Genomic DNA, 27,779 nt, shown 5'->3' on the forward strand with positions numbered 1-27,779 from the left:
GAAGCTAGAAAATCCCCAAATTGTACTTATAATGTATATGTTGCATATGCGAATATTGCCTTATGTCATGATAAAAATATGAAACTTGCACACAATGTTTTTGAAGCTGGGATGAAACTGTTTATGCATGAGCCTGAGTACATTCTTGAGTATCTAGAACATTTGATTCGTTTGAATGATGATATGAATGCTAGAGCCTTGTTTGAGAGGGCATTATGCTCATTGCCAACAGAGAAATCGGTTGAGATATTGAACCGTTTTGTCAAGTTTGAGCAAACTTATGGAAACTTGACCAGTATGTTGAAGGTTGAGCAAAGAAAAAAAGAAGCACTTTCTAGAATAGGTGGTGAAGAGCAACCTTTATCTTTGGAAAGTTCATTGCAGGATGTTGTATCACGTTATAGTTTCAGGAATCTTTGTCCCTGCTCTATGAAGGATTTGGATCATTTAACCCGACAAGAGTCCCTATCTAGAAATAAGAATAGGAAGGTTGATAGTTCCTCCCCTGTTCCGACTGAAGCTAAACCATCCGTGGTACCGGATTCATCAGTGCCAGTGTCTACAAAAGTAGTTTATCCAGCTACAAATCAAACCACACCTACAACAGCTGTTGTTCCAAACACAGTGCTACAAAGCCAAACACCCGTGGCTGGAAATGTTCAAACCACAATGGCACTAGTAGGTGGAGATCCAAAGTTTGATGACATACTAAAAACTACACCTGCTTTGGTAGCCTTCTTGACAAATATGCCGCAGCAAGTTGGCGGTCCAACCCCAGATGTGGATGTTGTGTTATCATTTGTTTTGCAGAGTGATATACCAAGCAACTCAACCAGCAGAAAAAGGAAAGCCAATGAATGGGAGGTTGTTAAGGAGGTCAAGCACCAGCCGATATTCCCAGTAGATGTTTTCAAGATGCGGCAGTTGCAGAAGTATCACCCTACCGGTTCTCAAACAGGATCAGCCTCCTGCGGGAGTTCTAGTTGTAGTTCTGGAGATTACACTGTAGTTACTCGCAACACTATCTAAATGTAAAAAAAAGTAAATTCTTTTATGTTGTTTCCTCACTTCCTGATCTTTTGCAGATCAGTCTCATATGTACAAATATCATTTACTCAATAAATACTCCACTGTTCAAAAGTAATTTCCCGAGCATGTTCAGTTTTCCATTTTACTGTCATTGACTTCTCATTTTTGTATTCTGTGATTGTTGCTGCTTTGTTTGTAGTTGATATGGTTAAGCTACTTTATTTGATCGATATCAGCAGACGACTTAGTAATTGCATCATAACAAATCTATCAAAGTTCCCAAGGACACCATATCATAATTCACAAGTAACACTCAATATGAATGTCTGGTTCTTTTTTTTTTTTTTTTGAAAGGATGTCTGGAATTTCTTCAAAGTGAGTTGTATTTTGTTTAATGTATTGCCGCAAAAAATGAAGCAAGTTCTCTATGGGACACAAGTTAGGTTAGTAAGGAAACTGATAAAACAGGACGAAAGAAAGAAAAAGAGCTCAATGTTATCTGGAATTCAGCGTTCTGATGTGTTCTGAAATACTTTTGCAAAACTAATATTAAGTTATTAACTCACATCACTTCACCATAGTGGATCTATAACTCTATTTACTATATCAGACTCTGAGTTTGAAATTTTTATCTTAAATTTTAATCAGACTACCATTTTTCCTTCTGCAATTTGTCTGTTCCCTTCTAGGGCATTCGAGTTAGTCACTCCAATTTTCATATGGTAGTAAATTTCTAAAACATGAATTTTACTTCATGGCCTGGTGTCAGTGTTGGGCAACTGCTGTTGTTCTTGTATGTTGCTCTTTAAGTATGTTAGGACAAGAAAATCAAGTTTAGGCATAGGACCACCTAAAAATTCAAATGTTTTACCTCCCTAAGAGCGTCTCCAACAGAGTAGCTAAATTTAATTTTTAGCTATATTTAACTATTTTTGAAGCAAAATTCAACTCCACCAGACTAGCTATAGCTTAGCTATATTTAACTTTAGCTAAATTGGCTAGCTATATTTAGCTAGAAAATCCTACATAGCTAAAGCAAAAGTTATATTTCTCTCTCCTCTTTTGTCCACATGTCAGTTTACGATTCGATGAAACATAATATATCACTTACAAATAGCTATCATTGATGAAGCAATATTGTTAAATCAATAGCTATATTTCACAAGTTTAGCTAAATTTAACTAAAAAATAAATTCTACTGTTGGAGATGCTCTAATGAGTTTATTTTGAATCATATATATAATGAGAAAATTCCCCATTCAAATCCATCTTTTGGAGTTTAGATGTTCTTTTGTGTAACAAAATCCGGTGATGGAGCCTTTGAAGTCACTGAGGCTCTAATTTATGTTCATGTGCAGTTTCTTCAGGTTTCTATACTTGTTCTTTCCGTAGTTGTATCTTATACACAATAAAGTGATTCTGAAATTTTGGTAGGCTTTCAGTTTCAATAAATGATCCCAGGATAGCATGACACTATTCGAATCTTAAAATAAATCTGAAAGGTGCTAGTTCTTTCATGACAAGGCCTACTATGTCACACATGAGGCAATCTAAACTGCAAGAGTAAGAGTGTATTCTAAGGTTGCAACCCTTTTCTTATCCACCAAGCAACAGAGGGGCGGATCATGTCTCTGATCTTGAGCATAATGTGATTCAATTTATTGTTTAAATAAGCTTTTCAAGCTTCAACTTTACAACAACGCAACATATGCAAATAAACACGGCCTGTGCAGACCACATTCTGAAACCACATTCGTAAAATTTACACAGGGGCTGCTAGGTTAAAATTTGCAGAAAAACAAAGCCAATGCTGAATCCCAGCATAGTTAGTTATCCTTTATCGCCCACTGCACAACTCATATGGAGGCTGAATACCCAGTATTGCTCCACCTAACAGCAACTGGACTCCTCACATGGTGATGCCCATTGCTCCACTCAATCGACCCATATCTCTCCCCATTTCCATACCCAACACCTTTCGCAAATCTAACCTCATAACTCTGAGTCTGATTTTCTTCACTGAAAACCAGCTTACTCGGCTCAACACTGATTTCAACACCAGCCGGAGCATCCACATTTACCTCATAAACTGCATCAGCAACACTCCCAACATTCGTCACAACTCTCTTGTACTTCACCAACTCCTGGCCAGGCTTAAACACCACTGCAAATGACGGATAATTCAAATCACCAGGACTAGCTAAACTGTGTCTGGCACATATATCATCCCCAGCAAACTCTCTCACGAAAACAGCTATCTGCCTAGGACCATAACCAATCGAGCACATGAATGCAACATAGTCATTCACATTGATATCATACACCAACCCCGGATTAAGTGCCCTATTGGGATCAACATGCCCGGCTCCATGAACAAAAGGCGTCGATTCTCTCCCATTTGCAAGATCCTCAATCTTCTTCCCGGAATTGTCCAAAGTATAAGCTGTTGTCACCAACGCGGATTTAATAGCAGCAGGAGACCATTCCGGATAGGCCTTACGAAGCAGAGCTGCAATGCCACTAACATGCGGGCAGGACATGGATGTGCCAGAAATTATATTGAACTCAACTCGTCTCGAATCAATGTCCAAATCAGTAGGGGAAGAAGCACCAGTCCACCCAGCTAGAATGTTCACTCCAGGAGCAATCACATCGGGTTTCAATATCTCCGGAGTCAGAGAATTCGGACCCCTGCTCGAAAACGAAGCTACCTTTGGCGATGGTGGAGAAGGCCCAATTACAGTTCCTCGGAATTTGATCGTTGCAGTCGGATAGTTCCCCAATCTGATGTAGCTCCTTATCTGATCGGCAGCGATTTGACCCACCATTGCTGCTGGGACGAGGTGAGAATCAGCAAGAAGCTCTTCACCGCTCTCTTCTGTATTTGCCATTATCATTCCGAGCCCACCTGCAAGCTTAACGGCGCCGCCTTTGGCGACTCTGGCGTTACCTCCACGATCACAAACAACGATCTTGCCTTGTACTTTTGACGGTTGCAGAGACCCTGAATAGCAGTACCTACTGCCGCAGTCTCCGCCGTAGACTAGCGGGAGCTTGAAGTCCACTAGCCCCTCGCCGGAGTACAACGACACGCCGTTGAAGACTCTGCCGTCGCCCAAAACGACATCGGCTGGGAACTCTCTGTCAAGAGTGGAAGCTCCGACTGTAAGGATCCAAGGAGCGATGTTGGTGGCGGTAAACGCGCCGGGCCCGGAGTTTCCTGCAGAGGCCGAGACCAGAACGCCGTGCTGGGCTGCGCCGAAAGCTCCGATTGCGATGGAGTCGCGGTCGTAAGGCGGAGCTCCGCCGCTGGCTCCGACCGAGAGCGAGATGATGTGGACTCCGTCGGCGATTGCTTGGTCCATGGCGGCAAGAATATCCGAATCGAAACAACCAAAAGTCCAGCAGATTTTATAGGCTGCGATTCTGGCTTTGCTGGCCATGCCTCTGGCTTCGCCGTAGGCGTATTCGTAGAAGCTGGCGTTAGAAACCCTAGACCCGCCGGCGGTGGAGGCTGTGTGGGTGCCGTGGCCTTCTGTGTCGCGTGGGGATGTGGATTCGTTGGACTCGTCCATGGGTTTTCCGAGGTGGGATTCGTAGCCGTTGAAATAAGCTCTGGCGCCGATGATCTTCCGGTTACAAGCGGAGGCCGGAAAGTCGCCGGCGGTCACGCATTTGCCTTTCCACGTCTCCGGGACGGGACCCAGACCCGAGTCAGAGAAGCTCGGGCGCTCGGGCCAAATCCCGGTGTCGAGAACTCCGATGATGACGTCGTCCGCGTAGTCGGAGTTGGGCCAGAGGCCGAAGTTGTCGGCGAGGCCGAGGAAGTTGTAGGTGCGGGTGGTGTGGAGCTGGCGCGGCATGTCGGGGACGACGGAGAGGACGGCGGGGTGGGACTGGAGCGCGTGGGCCTGGGAGGGGGAGAGCGTGGCGGAGAAGCCATGGACGGCGCGTGAGTAGGTGTAGAGGAGCTTGGTGGGGTGAGGGGAAGGAGGGAGGGAGCGGAGGAGGGAGGTGTACCAGCGGCGGTGGGAGGAGAACAGAGAAGGCTTGGAATATTTCGACACGTGGACGATGAACGTCCGGTGAGCGTCGGATTGGTCAGTTGAGAAAGATGAAGTTAGATGAAGGAGACAGAGGACAAGGAAGAAGAAGATGAAGGAAGATGAAGATGAAGATGAAACAGCCATGAGGGTTTTGGTTCCTCAGAATTTGGAGAAACAATTGGGTCTGAGAGACTGAACTGTCTGACAAATCCTTTTTAAGTTATAAAGGTGCAACAGATTTTTCAATTAATTTGTACACGTATTTAGGTCAGGTTCATCGCAACGAGAATGTGTCCAAAAAAAGGTTGGAAGATGCATATCTGGTGGTTTATGTGACGGCCATGTGAAACCCCAATCTCAAGGTGGGTACGTTCAATTTGGGTGTAGCAACCAATTGGGAAACGACAGAGGAATCAATGAGAGTCTTTACGAAGAAAACGACATGGATTGGAGTATCAAACTGCTGAGTGGTCCATGTGTATATATACTCATTCGGCTATAGTATGGGTTTTGGATCTTACAAGATATTTTTATATAGATTCCATTCATAGTTTATCGAGTGAACACTACTATTCAAGCAAGTCTTCAACCAGTTTAATGATATCTAGTGAATATGTTTGTATGTTTAAACTAGGACCTATCGATCTCCAACCTTAGTTTATTGTTTCTTTTGTTAAGTGGTGGATAAAGTGATTTGGCCGATAAACAATAGTTGTAATGATATGAGATTTTGGATAAATTTCACATCATTCATGAACATATATTAGATTAGTTATAAAAGTGACATCACAATGAATCACAACTGTTCACGCTTAAGGCCAGATTTAGCGAAAATTCTTCAGTACACGGAGGGTGGAAGTACACATACAGTCAGGGAAATACGTGGTGAAATCCGATCCGTCAGTTACGTGGGGTCAGCAATCAAATCATCTGGACCACCTATTGAAACTACCTTTATTTGACGTTGACTGTGAAGCAAAAACACAAACTGTTTCATAGGTAAAAAGTAAAACATAAAAAATAAAAAAAATTGATGGTAAAAAGCAAATAGCTAAAGGAAATCGCCCAGATCAATTGGATTGTTGCCGAGAGAGAGCCGGAGAAGCGAGTCGCAATAGGAGCCTGATAGCGTTGAATTCTGGAGGGTTGGCTCATCGATTCTGGTTCTTGTGCCTCAAAATCTCCGGTGATGGCTGTCGTCTTCGTCACCATCATCTCCCTCTTCTATGGGATTAGAAGAAATCTCTTTTGCTCCATGCAAGGTATGAGAAAAAAGAGTGGGAAGAAAGCTAGTACTTGATTTCCTACTGCCAGTATGCAGCTTTATGTGGATTTTGATGTATGAGTTTCCGTGCCATATAGCATTTGATTTCCTACTACTAGTAGGCTACTGTTCTATGTGGATTTTGATATTACTATGAGTAAATAATTCATTCATTCATTTTAGTCGCTTGTGCTCTCTCTTCTTTGTTTTGGCTTCTGATATCTTGCTATCCAAATTGTTAATTTCGTTCTCAGTTCTTATGGATCTGTAATTTGAACTAGTAATTCCACAACCATACATACCTCAGTCAATTTATTGATTTCAGTTTTGGGTCTGGGTAGAAGTTGTGTAGGAAGGAAGGTGTTGCTCTCCCTGTTGGAGTTTGCATATCAAGCCGCGGCGGTCGGCGGTGGTTGTGTTTGAGCGGCGTGCGGCATCTGGTTTTAGTGTCGGGAGTGATTGGATTCTAATTTTGGTTGGAGCGGGTTTGGGCCTGTGTTTGGGCCGGGTCTAGTGATGAATTGAATTCAGTATTAAGTATTATCTTCAATGTGAACAGAATCAAATGTACAGCTGATGATATGGGTCGGGTATAATTGAATTCACTATTATCTTAAACCTGTTGTAAATATTATTATTTATATGGCTGTCCACGTAAATACTCATTAGTTATGTACTTTGATGCAAACCCTACCTCTATATAAAGGAGGCTAATGAGACTGAATGAATATACTTCTACTTCCTCCCAACTATTTTCTCTCCATCTTCTCTCTACTTTATAACACGTTATCAGCACGCTTTGCTCTTATTTTTATTTTTTCTGAAAACTCTATGATGATCTAAGAGTTTTTGGTGGAAGCTGCTTGCTTTTTGACCTAACTCATGATCTATGGGTTTATCCTTTTTGATTGACTTATGCGATTCATATTCATGTGATGATTTTTTTTTAACATTGTTTGCGATACATATATATTCCAAGTCGGTTATATGCATAGATACAAAGCCCGAGACCATATACACCTTGATATCTACATATTGCAGGACTGCTTAATTTTTCCAATTATGCAAAAACTGATATATGATTTGTTTCTTAACTCCTAGATGACGAACTGGCTTGATTCTCTATATATTATATAATTGCTTAACTTTTCCAACTTGTTGCTTTTGACGAATCACTACTATGTTATATATGTACCATTGACGCGCTCAAAGCAAGCGCATAATTTAACCCTGAAAATATCGTTAGTAATATAAGTAAATAGGGATCGTTCTATCCGGGGATTGAGGGTACACTTGTAATTGTGAAACAAATAAAGAAAAATATTATTTACAAAAATAAAATAAAGAATAAATATATACAAGTAAACACAAATAAGGGGGGGGATTAGGATTCTTAAAATTAAAATTAAAATAAATAAAATAAAGAAAACGTAAAAACATATATACAAGGGTGGAACGCAAGGAACAAAGATCAAAATCAATTCCATGTAATCAAATTCAATTCAAACCCTATAATTGTTCTTCCAAGTCATGAGAGAGGAGTTGATCATGTGAAACATTCGAAAGCAAATGATTTCCCATATTTTACTTTTCAATGCTAATTAACCTAAGCGAAAGCACCTAGATTAATCCTATCAAACATGCAATCAAGCCCTAGAAAGCTAGTCAATCATGACATGTTCAACGCATTACACATAGAGAAAGGCTATCAACTCAAGTGTACAACTTAGTTATGGAAAAGTCCACCTAATTGCAATCCTCTTCAATTGAATTCGATTTTTGTCCAAAACCTTTACTACTTTGATTCAAGTTTACACCAAACGAAAAGTCGATTTCATGTTCTTAAACCTAGCAGCAATTACATGCAAATCCTATAAGTGTCGACCCAAATAAGATAAACATATAAAAGTTTTCTATCAAGCAAATTCAATCGAACAAACTCACATAAGCAACTTAGAATCACAATTATGGAATTCGAAAACTTTATTTAAACATAGAAGTTGGGTTTAAACTTTACCCTAAACATTATTGTTAACTAGAAACAAGTTCATATGAATTCAAACAAGGAAAACAAAATATCATTACAAGGAAAAAGAATGAATTACACCGTGAGGGGAGATGGAGATGGAGAGCTAGATGGTTGGATCTTGAATCTTGGAAGCAAGCCTTCAAGGTGGATGATGGAGGATATGATCTTCACGGCTCCTTCTTCTTCCTCCTCTCCTTGCTTGAAAATGCAGAACTTTGCAACTAGAGAATGGAGAGAAAAATGAAAAGGAAATGGAGAGACAAAGAAGATGAGATGGATGAAGGAATTTGTTTTAGGAAATGGTGACTAAGGAAAATGGAGAGGAAATGGTGAGACAAGGAGATGAAATGGATGAAGGAATGTATATAGGAAATGGTGACTAAGGGAAATGGAGAGGAAATGGTGAGACAAGGAGATGGAATGGATGAAGGAATTTGTTTTAGAATGAGAGGAGAAGGTGTTTATATAGGGAAGAAAAAGAAGAGTGAAATGATGAGTGGAAGAAAAATAATGAAAGTGGAGTATGAAAGTGATTTGTAAAATATGGAAAAGAAAGAGAAATGATGAAATGAAAGCAAAGCATGAAGGTGCAGCAACATGGAAGTGATGATGATCTATTAAAGAGATTGTAGAAAAAATATATCCAAAGAAAAAGAGAAAAGCATCTAGCTTTCTTCATGTGGGTGGGAAACATGAATATGTGGTGTTGAGCTGTTTTCATGTCAGTTTCTTCCCCTTTATTCCTTCAATTATTTCTCCAACAAGACTTCATTATATGCCTTTGACTTCTTCATATGAAATGTTCCACTATGAGTGTAGATCATCCTGACAAATTTTCAGAGCTTCAATCCATGTGGTTGGGCCGGAAATGCTGCTGGACCTCTTACAGGTCCAGTTTTCCGGTTTTGCTTCTGTATAAAATTGGGCTGATTGTTTGAAGGCCTTCCACTCATATTTTTCTCTGGAACTCTTCATAAGAAATGATCCTTTGGGTGTCTAGAATGGATCTGGAAGGTTTCAGCTCATTTGAAGTTCATTTGGTCAGGCGGCCGCTCCTTCTTCTTTGCTTGGCTTGGTTTCTCCTAGCCGGAGTAGGAATATGTGTAAAATTGATCTTTTAGTACATTTCTATTTTTCTCCATCATTTCCAGGTAATTATGGACCTAACGCTCATTTCACCTTCATTTACTCCAATGTACCTAAAAAGAGAAATTGAATTAAAAATCGATTCAGTTAAGGAATTAACTAAGCAAAATGTGAGGAATTAACTATTAAAATATCACATTAAAATGCTCCTATCAAATTCCCCCACACTTAGCTTTTGCTAGTCCCTTAGCAAAACAAAACAAAAAAAATCCAAAACAGAACAAAAACTTGACAAAAAGTAAGTAAATGACTCTATTGCTCCTAACTGTTGTCTCAGAGACTCCAAACTCATGACTTTCACGTTAAACACTTAATCAAAATCACAAAGATAATTCCATGGTTAATAAACCTGTGACATTCATATGACTAAGCAAGATATGGAGAACTTAAGTTATACAGTGAATGATAGCATGTTTCGAACAAGTCCAATCCAAACTCACAGGGCATACTCTCGATTTTTCTCTCAGAGATGGCTATGCTTAAAAGCTTCACACTCAAGTAAATGCAAGAGAACAAATTGTAAGGCAACAAACAGCTTGCATATTTCATCAATAAACACATTTTGTGAAGAATTTTTAAAAACCTCATGAAATGACTAAGTGCACAAATGGACCTAAACCATAAGCTCGACTGCGTAACTGACTCCACTAACCAAAGACTGCCCATCTCAAGGATCAAGTCAGCACTTAAAACAGGTTGTAATGGGGCTAAGCTAGGGTTTTCGAAATGAAGATTAAGGATACAAAAAAAATCCTAAGGACCTAGCAGAGCATATAAGGACCACCTTATGTCATCATTTTTGTAGACCAAATATCATTGTTTTGGGCCAAACCTTCACTATAACCAACATGGCAATGGACAAAGGCATAATTTTCAATTTTGAGCCTTCTACAAATTTGCAAGTCCAAAACCACACTTCAACATTTTCCCAAGAGTTTTCTTCTCAATTTTTCTTCTCTTTTGCCGCTTTTCTTTCTTTCTTTCTTTCTTTTTTTTTTCAAGGCAAAAATTTTTTTCTTTTTTTTTTCTTCTTGGATTTTCCCCACCTCACACTTGTCTTTCATCGTCACCCCTACATACTATGTCATGCTCTACTAAGTCCTTAAGACAAGGGTAGAGATATCCTGTACTAAGCTCATGGTAGGGTAGTGAGGGTGATGAAACAAAGGTTTTCAACGTAGGCTCAAAGGGGTTCATTCTAAGGAGTCCCACGACGGGCACAATTGGGGACACATGCTTGTTTGGCTTTGGTGGTTACCCTAATGCCTTCTATCCTATCCAGGATCAGTGCATATTATGGCATACAAGTTTTGACAGTCACAACAGCCGAGTTCTAGTACTCTCTAGTCCATTAAAATCTATGGCACATGATCATTGGATTTTCAAAGAAAGATGAGGTTTTGCAAATACAGCCATGAAATTCTGAAATTATCAATAAGCACTCAAAAAGAAAGTATTTTAGCTCAACAGCTCACTTGGGTCAAACGAATCAGACTTAATCCTAGCATGCTTAATGAACCAAGTTACAATCCTATCTCAAATCTTCATACAAGCATCACAATGTCGATTAACCACAGAATTCAATTAAGTCCTATTTTGATTGTGAAAACCTTCAGCCATGAATTCAGAGACATGTTCATCCTAGACGTTAGGAGCATCCTAAGACTCAAACAAACAAAAACACTCTAAAACCAACTTTTTTTTTTTTTTTTTTTTTACAATTTAATTTAATTTCAACACTTAGGTACGGGAACAGGGAGTCTCGATGTGCAATGGGACTGAAACAGCTACCCTTTTTCAAGACTATGTTTAATCCAATATACCTTAGTGTATCACAACATTTTCTTTTGTTAAACACATTTTTTTTTTTTCTTTTTTTTTTCTTTATATACTAACTACTAAAAACACAACAAAGCAATAATCCGTCCCCCATACTTAATTCATGCATTGTCCTCAATGTATAAACAAATATAAATCATGCAAAGCATAAATCAAGCATAGAAGAGAAAATGAACACAACGAAACCTAAAACAACTTAAAATTCATGAAAATAAAGTAGAAGGAAGAGTTCAAGAAAGCAAATCTGCGTTTGATGGCTCCTCCACAAATACGGTTGAAATGGGTTGCCTCCCATGCAGCGCTTAATGTTTAAAGTCTTTCAGCCTAGACTTGTACCTCCATTTACTCCTTTGAAGGAGCGGTATGCGGGCGAGTGGCAGCCCTCTTGCTGGTTTCAGCCTTCGGAGGTGGGTCCTCATGTTGTGATGCAGTAGCGTCCTTGCGAGGAAACCCAGGAGGATAACTCTGCAAGTTATTGACTTCCTGAGCAAGCTTGTTTATTGCAGTGTGACAGCGGATCAAAGAGCAGTTCATCTCAGAGATGTAATCGATCATGCAATTGACTCTCCAATCTGTCACCATAATACCATCGCGGAGAGAGGAACGCAAATCATCAATCAAATCCGACAAGCTTTCCAGGGTGGCCATAGGCCGAGGAGCACGAGCAGCTGGTGAGGAAGAAGACTCTCCGGGATGCAGTCTGGGAGAGCGACGAGGCAGAGGAGGGGGACTGCGGGTACGCTCACGGATAGGACGATGGTCCCATGGACGAGTAAGCCCAGCTCTAGTGGCTGCTTGACGACCTTCTTCCTCCAAAGAGAGAACACGGCGTTGATTGACGCCCCTGCGAGGGGTAACCCTGGTTCGAGCCATGAGGAAGTAGAAGGAATTTGAAACTGCACGTTTAGACAAACCTTAGTAAAATCTGGAGGAGACAAAAAAGGATGTATATGTAAAGCACAAAATAGGGTAGAAATCTCAACAGGCACACGGTTTTAACAAAGCTTCTCCGGGAAGGAGAAGAGTTATGATAGTTCACGGCCCAAGAAACTCCCCCACGTGTAAATATTCCTTTCTTTTCCTGGATTTATGGCATGCTTTCGGCTATAGCTTGTCTGTCACGGATCCTCGAGATTCGTTTGATTCCCCCACGCGTCCTTTCTTTTCCTTGATTCACGGCAATTAAACCTGCTTTCTAATGTAGCTTGTCTGTCACAGCTCCTCGAGATTCGTTTGGTTCCCCCACGTGTCTTCCACGCACCAACAACTTTTCCGTGTTTTCGGGTGACTTTAATCCAACGCGTAGATTTAATCTCAGAGATCGTCCATCCAACGGTGGAGATCCGCTCACTCGTTCTATAAATAGGTACATTCTGAGGGAGCGACTATTCACTCCAAAAGAAAATTCTTCCGAGTTCCAGCCTTTCTCTCTCAACCCTTCAGCCTTTCTTTCGAAACTCAAATCCTTTCTTCATCAACATGGAACCACAAACTCTGCAACTAATGGAGCAACAGACCCAGCAACAAATCGAGGATGGAGGAAACAACCAAGCAGCCGGGACTAATAACCGGTGGGCTCCCACACCGCCTCAACTAAGAATCCTCAAGGGCCTTTACTATGATAAGGGTTTTAAGTACCCAACTCCAGAGCAGATTCAAGAGATCTGCCTCCATCTGAAACAGTATGGGCAGATCGAGGACAAAAACGTCTTCTTTTGGTTCCAGAACCTCAAGGCTCGTGAGAGGCAGAAGTTGAAGGAATTTCGGAACGTTCCGGTTGGTGGATCTCTCGATCTCAATTTTGGATCCACTAGTTCTACTGATGATGGTAGATCCATTGATCTAAACTTTGGGTCACGTGTCGGCTATGGTGTTGACCCATATTCCTCCTCACCCTTCAACACTAATACCAGTACTACCTCCTTTGGCACAACAGGAGGACAATCTTTCATGGAACAACGAGGAGGAGATCACCAGGAGATTGAAACCCTTCCACTATTCCCCATGCATGGTGAGGACATTTTTGGCAACATGAAGACTACTTCCGAGGGAGGTAGCGGCTATGGCGGTGACTCTCGCATTTCCCTTGAGCTCAGCCTCAACTCCTACGGAGATGCAGACATGGTTTAGTATAGAGTATTTTTATTATTATTATTATTATTATTTTTTTTTTTTTTTTTTTTTTTGTAAATAGCTGAATTTAATAAGACTGAATGAATGCAGTTTTTTTTTTATATATATAAAGGACTCAAAAAATAAAAGACAAATATAAATATATATTGGACTCAAAATGAAAGACAAAAATATAAATCTCTTCCCCCACACTTAAATATTGCATTATCTTCAATGTAATCAATTAAAAGCATGCAATGAAATAAGTAAGCATATAGGGATGAAATTTACGAAAATAACAACTAAAACAAATAAGCAAAAACGAAAAATAAAAGATAAGGATAAAGAAAGCAAATCTGATTTGCATGGGTTGCCTCCCAAGTAGCGCTTGTATTTTACGTCTTGCAGCCAGACGGTACCTACATTAAATAAAGTTAGTAACTATAATTAACAAAGAAATACAAAATAAAAACAAGTATAACTATTAATTACAAACTACAAGTAAAATTAACAAGTATATTGTACAAAAGACACAAGTTAAGTACAAGTGAGTATAAAACGTGAAAAGTATTTTTACAAGTTTAAAGTGTGAAACAACAAAATAATTTACATGTATAGAGTATTCACAAGTATTTCTTTTATTATAAACATTATTGATATCGAATCAAATTCCAAGCGGTAAATCAAGTGGACGTGCGGCCCAAGTATAGTCGCCTAGACACAAACTCCCTTTCAAATCGTTTGGGCAACCTTACTGAAATAGCCAGGTGGGGGAGGGCGAACACGAGAGGAAAAATCCATTTTGGCATGAGCTACTCCCACATTGTGGTTTATGCCCATTTGCAAGCACTTCTGGATTCAAAAACCCGTCATGAACGTTGTCCCCTTCCTAGACACCATTCCACATAGGCTATACTTACTAAGATGAAAAAGTTCATAAGTGTGAAGACAGTTCAACAAGTGTTAATAAAGGCCGCCCTCAACCTTAAGGGACCTGAGCTAGGTACCAATAAGGGGTTTAGGCCAATATTAACAAAAGAGACTTCACCTATTCCTCTCAATTTACAACCTACAATTAAAATTCGTGTTCAATAATATAAATAAAATTTAAACTAAGTTTTAAACAATTTATATACAACAAATATATACAATAAATGAAACAATTTAGCAAGTGATTTTTCAATCCCCGGCAACGGCGCCAAAAAAATTGATGCGCTGTTGGGAAGCGCGCAATTTAACCCTGAAATGTCGTTAGTAGTAAAAGTAAGTAGGGATCGTTCTATCCGGGGATTGAGGGTACACTTGTAATTGTGAAACAAATAAAGAAAAGTATTATTTACAAAAATAAAATAAAGAATAAATATATACAAGTAAACACAAATAAGGGGGGGGATTAGGATTCTTAAAATTAAAATTAAAATAAATAAAATAAAGAAAACGTAAAAACATATATACAAGGGTGGAACGCAAGGAACAAAGATCAAAATCAATTCCATGTAATCAAATTCAATTCAAACCCTATAATTGTTCTTCCAAGTCATGAGAGAGGAGTTGATCATGTGAAACATTCGAAAGCAAATGATTTCCCATATTTTACTTTTCAATGCTAATTAACCTAAGCGAAAGCACCTAGATTAATCCTATCAAACATGCAATCAAGCCCTAGAAAGCTAGTCAATCATGACATGTTCAACGCATTACACATAGAGAAAGGCTATCAACTCAAGTGTACAACTTAGTTATGGAAAAGTCCACCTAATTGCAATCCTCTTCAATTGAATTCGATTTTTGTCCAAAACCTTTACTACTTTGATTCAAGTTTACACCAAACGAAAAGTCGATTTCATGTTCTTAAACCTAGCAGCAATTACATGCAAATCCTATAAGTGTCGACCCAAATAAGATAAACATATAAAAGTTTTCTATCAAGCAAATTCAATCGAACAAACTCACATAAGCAACTTAGAATCACAATTATGGAATTCGAAAACTTTATTTAAACATAGAAGTTGGGTTTAAACTTTACCCTAAACATTATTGTTAACTAGAAACAAGTTCATATGAATTCAAACAAGGAAAACAAAATATCATTACAAGGAAAAAGAATGAATTACACCGTGAGGGGAGATGGAGATGGAGAGCTAGATGGTTGGATCTTGAATCTTGGAAGCAAGCCTTCAAGGTGGATGATGGAGGATATGATCTTCACGGCTCCTTCTTCTTCCTCCTCTCCTTGCTTGAAAATGCAGAACTTTGCAACTAGAGAATGGAGAGAAAAATGAAAAGGAAATGGAGAGACAAAGAAGATGAGATGGATGAAGGAATTTGTTTTAGGAAATGGTGACTAAGGAAAATGGAGAGGAAATGGTGAGACAAGGAGATGAAATGGATGAAGGAATGTATATAGGAAATGGTGACTAAGGGAAATGGAGAGGAAATGGTGAGACAAGGAGATGGAATGGATGAAGGAATTTGTTTTAGAATGAGAGGAGAAGGTGTTTATATAGGGAAGAAAAAGAAGAGTGAAATGATGAGTGGAAGAAAAATAATGAAAGTGGAGTATGAAAGTGATTTGTAAAATATGGAAAAGAAAGAGAAATGATGAAATGAAAGCAAAGCATGAAGGTGCAGCAACATGGAAGTGATGATGATCTATTAAAGAGATTGTAGAAAAAATATATCCAAAGAAAAAGAGAAAAGCATCTAGCTTTCTTCATGTGGGTGGGAAACATGAATATGTGGTGTTGAGCTGTTTTCATGTCAGTTTCTTCCCCTTTATTCCTTCAATTATTTCTCCAACAAGACTTCATTATATGCCTTTGACTTCTTCATATGAAATGTTCCACTATGAGTGTAGATCATCCTGACAAATTTTCAGAGCTTCAATCCATGTGGTTGGGCCGGAAATGCTGCTGGACCTCTTACAGGTCCAGTTTTCCGGTTTTGCTTCTGTATAAAATTGGGCTGATTGTTTGAAGGCCTTCCACTCATATTTTTCTCTGGAACTCTTCATAAGAAATGATCCTTTGGGTGTCTAGAATGGATCTGGAAGGTTTCAGCTCATTTGAAGTTCATTTGGTCAGGCGGCCGCTCCTTCTTCTTTGCTTGGCTTGGTTTCTCCTAGCCGGAGTAGGAATATGTGTAAAATTGATCTTTTAGTACATTTCTATTTTTCTCCATCATTTCCAGGTAATTATGGACCTAACGCTCATTTCACCTTCATTTACTCCAATGTACCTAAAAAGAGAAATTGAATTAAAAATCGATTCAGTTAAGGAATTAACTAAGCAAAATGTGAGGAATTAACTATTAAAATATCACATTAAAATGCTCCTATCAACCATCTATGTTTTGTTTAATTTCAATTGCAGCTCCTGTTCCTTTTATTTAGACCATGACATTTTGTTTTTGATATTAGAGCTAGCATAGTGGATCTTTTATAGTATAGCATATTTTATTATATAATCAGTGCTAGCTAATGGTACTACTGTGTCTTATGTTTTAAAATTGATATTCATCATATCATATATATATGCAATACCTGAATTGAAATATAGTGCGGTACAGTGCGAGTTGAATCACATCATTGGAACTACACGTAATTGAAAGAAACTCAGGTATGTTGGTATAGTTTCAATCTTAATTTACTCTCTTTACTATTAATTCCAGCGATGAATAAAGTCACATATGGAACTGTGAATTTTGTAATACAAAGTGATTGAGACCTGAAGTCTCTTACTCTAATTACTGAGGGCCTGAAGTTCCTCGAGAGTTGCATAATGATAAAATTGCAACATGAAATTTCTCAAAGCTTAACGAGTGCTAGAAGTTCCTCAGAATTATACAATGATCAAAATCACATGTTGCTTGATCACTGATCATATGAGGACTTGAAGTTCCTCTAGGGTCAGGAAATGTAAATTGGAAAATTGTGACATGAAGCTCTTCAGAATTTATGCAATTATGAGGGCCAGAAGATCCTCAGAGCTATACAATGAGTATATGAACTCACATATTTTTTTTATCCCCAATAATTATAAGAGGGCCGGAAGTTCCTAAAAAATGTTTGGGTATTGGGGTTCCCTCCTCCGCACGACAATGTGAATTTGGAGTTCAATTTTGAATGTAAAGCTAGAAGCTACGTTCTCCACAAGATAAAATTATGTTCTTGTGTGATTAGAGGAAAAAAAAAAATTTATCATATTTGTGAAGTTAAGCAGACCAGAAGTTCTGTGTATTTTCTTCATTCAAGGAACCAGAAGTTTCAACTGTAAAATATATTCCATTATCTATCTGTTTCCCTGCAAGTTTCCTATTTTTTTATGTACTTACATTACAGTACTTATCTTTTAAATTAATTTTTTTTTTTGTTACTCATACGGACCAGCAGTCCTATACTTCGAACATATGAATTTTGAGTGTAATAATTTTGAACCAGAAGTTCAAAATTTCATAGCAGAACTTGAAGTTCTAACAGTAAAACTCAAACCCGAAGCTTTGAGTATAAAATATAAATTAGTTAAAAGTGAACTTGAAGCTTCACTTTAGTCACCTCGAGCCTGAAGTTTCGAGCATCAAATTTATTTGAACCCGAAGTTCAAATTACGAAATTTTAGAACTTGCAGTTCATAGAAAAAAATATTCGAACTTGAAGCTTCGATTACACATACAATTCATTCATAGTTTATTTGACTTTATGTCAACTCGAAATAGAAGTTTCGAGTAAATTTTCATATGTCGATTGATACATTCTTCTTTATGCCTGCTTAAAGCATTCCACCTTAGAACCTGAAGTTCTAATTGTGCAAACTCGAGCCATAAGTTTCGAGTGGATATGTGGACAATTTATCGAAGAGTTTTAATCTCGGTCAACCCCAAACCTGAAGTTTTGAGGGGATTTTATTGACACCAATTTAAAAGTAAGCAGATATTTGACCGTTGGTTTATGATGAATGAGTATGAATATACCCCAAATTTGTGATCATGACTTTTGTAATTAAAAGAGATCATAACGTGTAGTTCCTTGATCCTTAATTACATGAGGACCTGAAGCTCCTCAATGATCATACTAACTAGATGACCATCTAAAGTCCTTCACTCATAAGTCATGGTCATGAAGTTTAAACTCGACATTTCGAGTATATTATTTTGGCCAGAAGTTCAAAATGCATTTGATGTTAATCTACATCAAACAACAATACAATAATTAAACGTCATGTTTTACTTGTATAACACGGACCAGAAACTTCGTGTATATCCTATGAGATCTACTGTTCAATTCTTACCAATTGATTTGTGTCATCTTCAAACTTATGTTTTGAGTGACTTTCAGGCAATGCAATTTTATGCATGGTTATGCTTATGAGGCTAATATAACAATCATCTCAGATCTTACATATCTGATTGATGGCTCCAGAAGAGCACACATTATTGTCCCTTTGCATTATGTGCCTCCAATATTACTAGAGATGTATAATCTCCCCGTCTCATATATCTCATTGTATAGTAAGAAAGCCGATTGACATGGCTATACCATGAAATGCCACCAGAAGTGGATCATGGCAAGAGAAAAATCAGGAGTCAATGTAGATATTGTCCTAACATCCACATATGTGAGGAAATTGTAAATTGGGTGTGTGTCGCCTATGGTACACTATATGGTGGATGATTATCAAGCCACTTTCGAAAGGGCACTGGTCAAATTAAATTGCATTGACTAGTAAGAACATTGAGATTCATCTCACATGCCTGATGTTTTTTGCTTACAATAAGCAACTTGGAAGCACTATTGTGTTATTCCACATATTTATTGTAATCTCGTGAGTTTTCATTGAAACTAAATGTTTCTAAATCTGATTATCTAGGAACCTGATGTTCCTTAAGAGGCTGTTATAAATTGAAAAATTGAAACCTCAAGTTTCTTGGATCTCCAATTATATGAGGGCCTGAAGTCCCTCCTCTTTATGACTACACAAATATATACGTGACAGTGAACTTGAGGTTCTCCACGTAATAAAGTTACTCTTTTATTATGGATTGTTGTCTTCAACTCAAAATTTTGAGTATATCATTCTGGCCAGCAGTTCAAAATGAATTCGGTCCATTCCAATTGTCAATATTTCACAATTGATGTTTACTCAAGCTAAGGTAACACTCAAATCAAGAGTTGTAGATCTTGATCTATGGCTCTAAATGAGCTACTATCATGTTACCAAATTTGAAATATTGACGCTAAGTACCTTCAATATGGTAGGAGAAGACTGTTTTGTTACCTCATATATACTGTGTCAAATTTATACAGTAAATTTAGGCATATAATGTCATGAACCAGAAGTTCATTGAACCAAATACACTATTTTGGCTTGACCAGTTATGTCATCTTTGTTGGCCATGTTGCATGGAATCACTTACAAGTTTTGATGACTGCTAACCCTACTCACAATCAAATTGTTTATTTACCACATATTTGTGAGTTGTCACTTTAATGAGACAATCCTCCTGCCATAAGGGGGAGAAATATTGTTCCTGAAGAACGGTATGAATTGGTGTGAGACTTTTCCACCATGTCTCATTTTGAGCTTTGTACCTAAAGTGATAATGATATTACTGGCAAAAGAATTTACTTGGATTAAAATCTTTACAGCATAACATGATTGCATAGACAATCTAGACCAACTATGCATGGTAGCAGACATGTTGGTCCAAATGATATGGTCGTTTGAAAAGAATGACATAGACCAATGTTGGTCCCTTGTACAATCGCTGATGTCTTGGTAAGACTATTTATCAGTATAGTTTATGCTCATAAACTAAATGTTTTTGACCTAAAATTTGGTATGGGTTCACCACCAACCAATAGATTTCTTCACTCTAAGGAAGTGATATTATCAAAAACATGTTTACAAGTGGTCAAAATAAGAAAGTATCCCCGCCATTAGGGGGAGAGAAAACTAATGTTATTAAAAGAATGGCGTGAATTTGTGTGGATTATATCCACCAGGTCTAAAGTTTTAAGCTCCCAAAAAGGGAAGATCATACAAGCCCTATAGTGCTCGACATGAGATTATATGTAAAAAGATCCACATTCTACATAATTCATCTATGAGAGATGATTGTCCTGAAAGTGACAATGTATGCCCCAGAAGTGGCATGGGTACCCAATATCAATAAGCTTATTATAGCTAATGCATGCATATAAGAATGTGTGGGATCTATGATTAATGATCATCGATGATAATTTACATTTGGTAGCTACCAAAAATCATTAAGGGTTGTATTGACGCTATACCATGTTTCATTATGAATGTCGACAAAGTATATTATTGGCCAAATTGGAAAGAGGCAATTCCAATGAAATTCAATATTTGAAACGTGATGAAATACTTGGACCTCTAACCCTACAAGTTACAAAAGGGTATTTATCAAAAGTGAAGATAAATCACTATGACACAATGTCTATTTATAGAGACATGAGATTATGAATATCTTCCCTTATATGAATGACAATTTTCTATAAGTACAGTGTTACATATAGCTGTTATATTGACGAGAGATTTATGGCACTTTGTCATCGTATATTGTGAAGACACATTGCTAAAAGCAAAATCTCAAAAGCAAAGTGTCATAATAAGTGTATTTCTTATCAAATCCTCAAGGGATTCAAATACATGAATGAATCAAATGCAAGTCCATGAAAGGTTGAAAGAGCCTGAAGCTCACTCATGGAATCAAAGAGTCTAAAGCTAGCTCATATGTACTCATTTCGTTCTAGTCAACGAGATCTAAATTGCCTTAATGAGTACTATGACGAGACTACTATCAAATTCGAATTATGATTATAATGTTGCAACATATTCTAACTTTCGCAAAGTTATGAATTATTTAGAGCTCTTGAAGAGCTTATATGAGACATATCAATACACAAAGATATTGATGTGTATGGCTAGGCATGCCATAATGATTTTCAATGTTTTAAGCTATACAAAGTTAAATGTGTCAATTTCTTTATATTATTTAGCTATTACTTAGTGAATGAATTTGAGCATATAAGATTGTTTCTAACCTTATTATATGAGGTAAGACTTAATGAAAATCATCTAGCTTTGTTGGTATTGCTTAAACTTTGCAGGTATGAAAATTTGTGATGAGCCCCTATATGCAAAGCACACATGGTCTCATTCAGTGATAGACACATCAAACCACTATACATGGTACATGTAGCTTATCGCATACATAATTAAGGCTTGCAACAATCAGGGGAAGATTCTCATCAGGGGGAGCATCCAGAAGCATGCTACCTAGGACATATGCGCGTTGTGCTCTTTTTGTCCTTCGACCAGGGTTATTTTTGTCCCACTGGGTTTTTGTTACCTGGCAAGGTTTTTAACGAGGCAACAATAAGCGCGTCCAATATCATCATTCATTAGTGGACATCCAAGGGGGAGTGTTGTAAATATTATTATTTATATGGCTGTCCACGTAAATACTCATTAGTTATGTACTTTGATGCAAACCCTACCTCTATATAAAGGAGGCTAATGAGACTGAATGAATATACTTCTACTTCCTCCCAACTATTTTCTCTCCATCTTCTCTCTACTTTATAACAAAACCAATATTATCAATAGTTCATTAGTTATAAGTTCAAAAATCATGACATGTTTTGATTGTAATCGGTACGAAAAGTTTTGTTAATTGCGGTCCAGTGACTAAGTATCTACATCAGCTTACTTTCCTATATTAGCATGACGAGTCAACTTTTACTTTTTCACATACCAAATTTACTCAAAACAATCAATAATTTATGCATCAATAAATTGAGAGTTAATGTTGTTTTTCAATCAATTTGGTATTCATAAAAACCATATCAATTATAATATGTCATCAGTACAACAAAACCCTTAATTGATGCATCGTCATTAAAAAAAATTATAACTTATAATAGGCCTCATCATATGGCCCTTGGGCCCTAAGCCCGCCCGGCCCGGCCCTTCCATTAGGGCGGGCCGGCCCGACCCTTTTTTTATTTAGGGTAGGGTATGGGTCACACAAATAAAGCCCGGCCCTACCCTACGGCCCGGCCCGATTGAGCCCATAAGGGCTAGGCCCGGCCCGGCCCTTAAAGCCCGGCCCTAAAATTTATATTTTATTTTTGTTATTTTCTATTACATGTGTTATATGTATAAAAGTAATAAAACTATGGAAGTGTAGAAAATTATTTCAATCTACCATATTAGGAAATGAGTCTTTTAAATTGAGCCATATTTTGAGAAGAAAAAAATAATTTTTTTTTAAGAATTAACCGTTAATTCGGCAAAAACGCCGCCGTTTTAATATAATTTTATGGGTATTTTAATATTTACCAATAATTACTGTTAACTAATTAACTGTAATAATTACAAAGCTATTATTTCAAATTGGACAATATATTCATGTAATACCAATTTTGAAATAAATCAAGTAATCAACATAACTAAAAATAATCAATTGGTCGAGTTGAAACCTTTTTACCAATGTAATGTTAACTTCTTAATGAGCAAAATGGGGGACGAAATGGAATTTTTTAAAATGAACCGCTGGATGTTGTTTGCATATGAATATATGTTAGTGGTAGAAATTTCAACAATTTCCGCATTCGGTTGGACCTCGATGTACCCGGTCAACTCAATAACCTAAATAGAACATAAAACAAATATGTTCTTAACCAGTCCTTGGCAATTCACTTTTTTCGATCTTTCAGCTCCCACACTCTCATGGGTAGGGGGTCTACTTATGGATGTCAAAATTCCGCAACGTTTGTCCGCGCATGGTGCCGCTCCCCTTAGGGAAGTTTGCTTGTGCAAAGCGTTGACCGCTCCATTAGGTGCCTTATTCACGGCGGATTGGCCTAATTTCTTTACACAATACCTATCACTATTGTATAAACATATAATAATTTTCAGATTGATCGATTTTCATTTCAAAATTTTTGGATCGCACATAATCCTTATATGCCTTGTAATGTAGTATAACTAGTTTATTAGGCTTGTTACCCTCCATGAGCAAAATGAGGGACAAAATGGAATTTTTTAAAATGAACCGCTGGATGTTGTTTTCATATGAATATATGTTAGTGGTAGAAATTTCAACAATTTCCGCATTCGGTTGGACCTCGATCTACCCGGTCAACTCAATACCCTAAATATAACATAAAACAAATATGCACTTAACCGGTCATTGGCAATTTACTTTTTTCTATCTTTCAGCTCCCACACTCTCATGGGTAGGGGGTCTACTTATGGATGTCAAAATTCCACAACGTTTGTCCGCGCATGGTGCCGCTCCCCTTAGGGAAGTTTGCTTGTGCGAAGCGTTGACCGCTACTTTGGACGCCTTATTCACGGCGGATCGGCCTAATTTCTTTACACAATACCTATCACTATTGTATAAACATATAAGAATTTTCAGATTGGTCGATTTTCATTTCAAAATTTTTGGATCGCACATAATCCTTATATGTCTTGTAATGTAGTATAACTAGTTAATTAGGCTTGTTACCCTCCATGAGCAAAATGGGGGACGAAATGGAATTTTTTAAAATGAACCGCTGGATGTTGTTTTCATATGAATATATGTTAGTGGTAGAAATTTCAACAATTTCCGCATTCGGTTGGATCCCAATCTACCCGGTCAACTCAATACCCTTAATAGAACATAAAACAAATATGCTCTTAACCGGTCCTTGGCAATTCACTTTTTTCGATCTTTCAGCTCCCACACTCTCATGGGTAGGGGGTCTACTTATGGATGTCAAAATTCCGCAACGTTTGTCCGCGCATGGGGCCGCTCCCCTTAGGGAAGTTTGCTTGTGCAAAGCGTTGACCGCTCCATTAGGTGCCTTATTCACGGCGGATCGGCCTAATTTCTTTACACAATACCTATCACTATTGTATAAACATATAATAATTTTCAGATTGGTCGATTTTTATTTCAAAATTTTTGGATCGCACATAATCCTTATATGCCTTGTAATGTAGTATAACTAGTTTATTAGGCTTGTTACCTTCCATGAGCAAAATGGGGAACGAAATGGAATTTTTTAAAATGAACCGTTGGATGTTGTTTTCATATGAATATATGTTAGTGGTAGAAATTTTAGCAATTTCCGCCTTCGGTTGGACCTCGATCTACCCGGTCAACTCAATACCCTAAATAGAACATAAAACAAATATGCTCTTAATCGGTCCTTGGCAATTCATTTTTTTTTATCTTTCAGCTCCCACACTCTCATGGGTAGGGGGTCTACTTACGGATGTCAAAATTCCGCAACGTTTGTCCGCGCATGGTGCCTCTCTCCTTAGGGAAGTTTGCTTGTGCAAAGCGTTGACCGCTACTTTGGACGCCTTATTCACGGCGGATCGGCCTAATTTCTTTACACAATACCTATCACTATTGTATAAACATATAAGAATTTTCAGATTGGTCGATTTTCATTTCAAAATTTTTGGATCGCACATAATCCTTATATGCCTTGTGTAGTATAACTAGTTTATTAGGCTTGTTACCCTCCATGAGCATTGTCAGATTGATCAATTTTCATTTCGAAATTTTTGGCCCGCCCGAATAAGCCATATTTTTTTTCTATTTTTTAATTACGTTTCTCTTTTTTCTATAATATGCAATTTATCTCTTTCTTTGTAATTGATTTCATAAGTTTTGTTTTCTTTAATTTATGTCTTCTTTGTTAGACAACAATTAATATTGGGAGATTTATATAGATAGTTAATTGAATATAACCACCTTAAGTAATATTAATAAATGTTATAAGTTACAAGTATTATATTAATATAAAATATGTTCAATAAAAAACAATGAGTCTTTTATCACCAATATATACCATTAAGCCATATTTTGAGAAGAAAAAAATAGTGTTCTTTTTTTTGTTAAACAAAATAAGGCCCTTTTTGGCCCATTTCAGCCCTATTTGGCCCTATTTGAGGGTCGGCCCTTTCGGCCCTAACGGATCGGGCTTTTCGGGCGGGTAAGGGTTAGCATATTTAAGCCCTGGCCCGACCCTACCCGGCCCTAAATTTTGTTGACTTTGACTAGGCCCGGCTCGGCCCGACCCTAAGCCCTAAAATTTAGGGTAGGGCCGGCCCTATCCCGGCCCATGATGACCCCTAATAGTTTTGTAAATTGAATCACGAATTACGGTGAGGAGGAAACAAAAAGATTATAAAAAAAATTAATAAATTCAAATTTGGGTGGTGAAGATGAAGATTAATGTTATCCAATGAAAAATTAAGTAGTCCTTGTATTTAATTAATTGGTTATGTATTTAGTTTTCTCTACATATTTGGATTTTAGAAAATTAGTGTACTTGTTAGTCATTTCATACTTGGGTAATACTATTTTAAATGTTTGTAGGCTAAACTAAGAAAATTGTAGGGGGCAATAGCCGCACCCTGATTTTATTATAAAACTTCATTCACATCTTAGATGTACATGGCCGATGCACCGATAAAACCTACTGACTCAGAAAACGACTTAGCTACATCACTAAAAATATGTTTTATATTTTTTTATGTTTTATTTTTACATTTGATATGAGGACCCCTATTGTCGTGTTCCTCAAAAAAAAAAAAAAAAAAAAAAAAAAAAACCTACTGTCTTGAATAATATATATTATTAGATAGAGATTACAATTTAATTAATTGGGCAATTATTAAAACAGAAGGGTTTTCATGACACATATTCATTTATAAATTTCTTGGGCGCACCTCGACTCAGAGAAAAATGGCGGCTAAAATTTAAAAAGCCCTCCCAAAATTGGAAGTAGATTTAAGATTCCCACCATATTGTTTCCCCAGCCAGATATACTCATTAAGCCCTCCCAATTCCTTTTAGCTACTTCCGCCATCAGATTCATTTCATTTCTATTCCCACCCTCTCACCTCTAACCTCCACTTCTTTGGTCGCAGCTTCCCTTTACTCGACACCCATTGCCCATGAGATTTCCCTATTCCAATTTGGTCTGGGTTAAATTTAACGAATTGGCGTCCCCAAAGCAAGTGTTCAGCACCAGCGGTTTCATCAACCTTGCTTTGTGATTATGAGGCAATTGTTCGCTCAATGAACGAACCTGCAGTTGCATTCTCCCTGATTTGGAATTAATTGTCTCAAAAGAAGATTCATTTTTGGTTTTCAATTTCATCTTCAGAGTAACAGTGGGACATGGAGTGGTGTAATTTTATACAAATGAGCCTATGATTAATGGCCTGAGCTTTGTTTTCCATGTGATTTGGTAATCTCTCTCTCGTGTTAATATTTTGTACATTGATAAATTTGCTCCTGTGAAATTCTCAACATGCTTGAAATGGATAGTTCCCTATCCAGAAACTGACCTTTAAATATTGTATGATAGCTCCCGACATAATCACAAATTAATCAATAGTTTCCTCTGTATAGAGATTTGTTTCCCAGCTTAGTGAAGTTTGGTCTTTGTTAGAAACATGTATATTTGATTCTAGCATTATCATCCTAAATCATTTTGTCATGGCAATTTAGCTTCAATGTAGATTCTTATGGGTTTGATTGTTTCTGAAAATGTAAACACAAGGGATTTTGGAGTAATTTGTGGATCTGTGTGTTCATTTGAGTGGCCAAAAATTGCTCAGTTTGGAATAATTTCTTTGCTTCTTGCTTTGACAAGGGATAGTACCTAAATTTAGGTACATTTTCTTCATTGCTTATGGTTAGCTTCTGTTTATAAACATTTATTGGAAGCTATCTTTGTGTATCTGTGTGTTCATTCGTGCAGCCAGAAGTAGCTCTATTTGGAATAATTTCTTTGCTTCTTGCTGTAAGTGATAGCTGCATTTAGGTACATTTTCTTCATTTTTTTCTTTTCTTAATGGTTTCTTCGCAGTAAAAGACGGGTAAGAGGCAGAGAAGATGGCTACTAATGTCAATTCATATTATGCAGGAATCAACTGATGCTTGAAACTTGCTTTTTCCTCTCTGACTTCTACAAGTAGAATAGAAGCCAATGTCAATAGGCCTCAATATGGGACAGTCGACTGCTTGTTGGTAGCTGCATGTAGAGAAGCACAATCTAGTATCAGAGCAACATTATCTTAGCATTTTTGCTGCAAAAAACATGCTGTCCATGACTAGCAATTTAATCATATGCTCGGACATCTGTGAGTAGAAAATTTAGCAGCTTTTCTGTGGTAAAAAAACAGCCATCTTTCTCTTAAAATCTACTACATGAACAAAAAGGTAACTATTCATTAATCATTGGAACGGTTACAAACTTACAAATATTAGCATTGAT

At 37.6% G+C, this 27,779-nt stretch overlaps 2 protein-coding genes across 2 annotated transcripts in view; one reads left to right on the forward strand and one right to left on the reverse strand.

Moving 5' to 3' along the window:
* Positions 1 to 1,155, forward strand: part of LOC112188036 (cleavage stimulation factor subunit 77) — a 2,420-nt gene extending 1,265 nt beyond the window's left edge. The window contains exon 1 of the mRNA XM_024327053.2: positions 1 to 1,155. This exon is cut by the window's left edge and continues 1,265 nt beyond it. Coding sequence (XP_024182821.1) covers positions 1 to 1,029 — 1,029 coding nt within the window. The 3' untranslated portion in view covers positions 1,030 to 1,155.
* Positions 1,156 to 2,661: 1,506 nt separating this feature from the next.
* Positions 2,662 to 17,306, reverse strand: LOC112186657 (subtilisin-like protease SBT1.4). Its single transcript, XM_024325152.1, has 3 exons — positions 17,295 to 17,306; positions 15,474 to 15,478; positions 2,662 to 5,234 (listed from the first exon to the last, which is right to left on the reverse strand). The coding sequence occupies exon 3, from the start codon at positions 5,217 to 5,219 to the stop codon at positions 2,886 to 2,888; it is 2,334 nt and encodes a 777-aa protein (XP_024180920.1). The 5' UTR covers positions 5,220 to 5,234; positions 15,474 to 15,478; positions 17,295 to 17,306; the 3' UTR covers positions 2,662 to 2,885.
* Between the last annotated feature and the right edge of the window lie 10,473 nt (positions 17,307 to 27,779).

The sequence above is a fragment of the Rosa chinensis genome, chromosome 2 (assembly GCF_002994745.2).
Source record: "Rosa chinensis cultivar Old Blush chromosome 2, RchiOBHm-V2, whole genome shotgun sequence".
Classification (NCBI taxonomy): Eukaryota; Viridiplantae; Streptophyta; class Magnoliopsida; order Rosales; family Rosaceae; genus Rosa; species Rosa chinensis.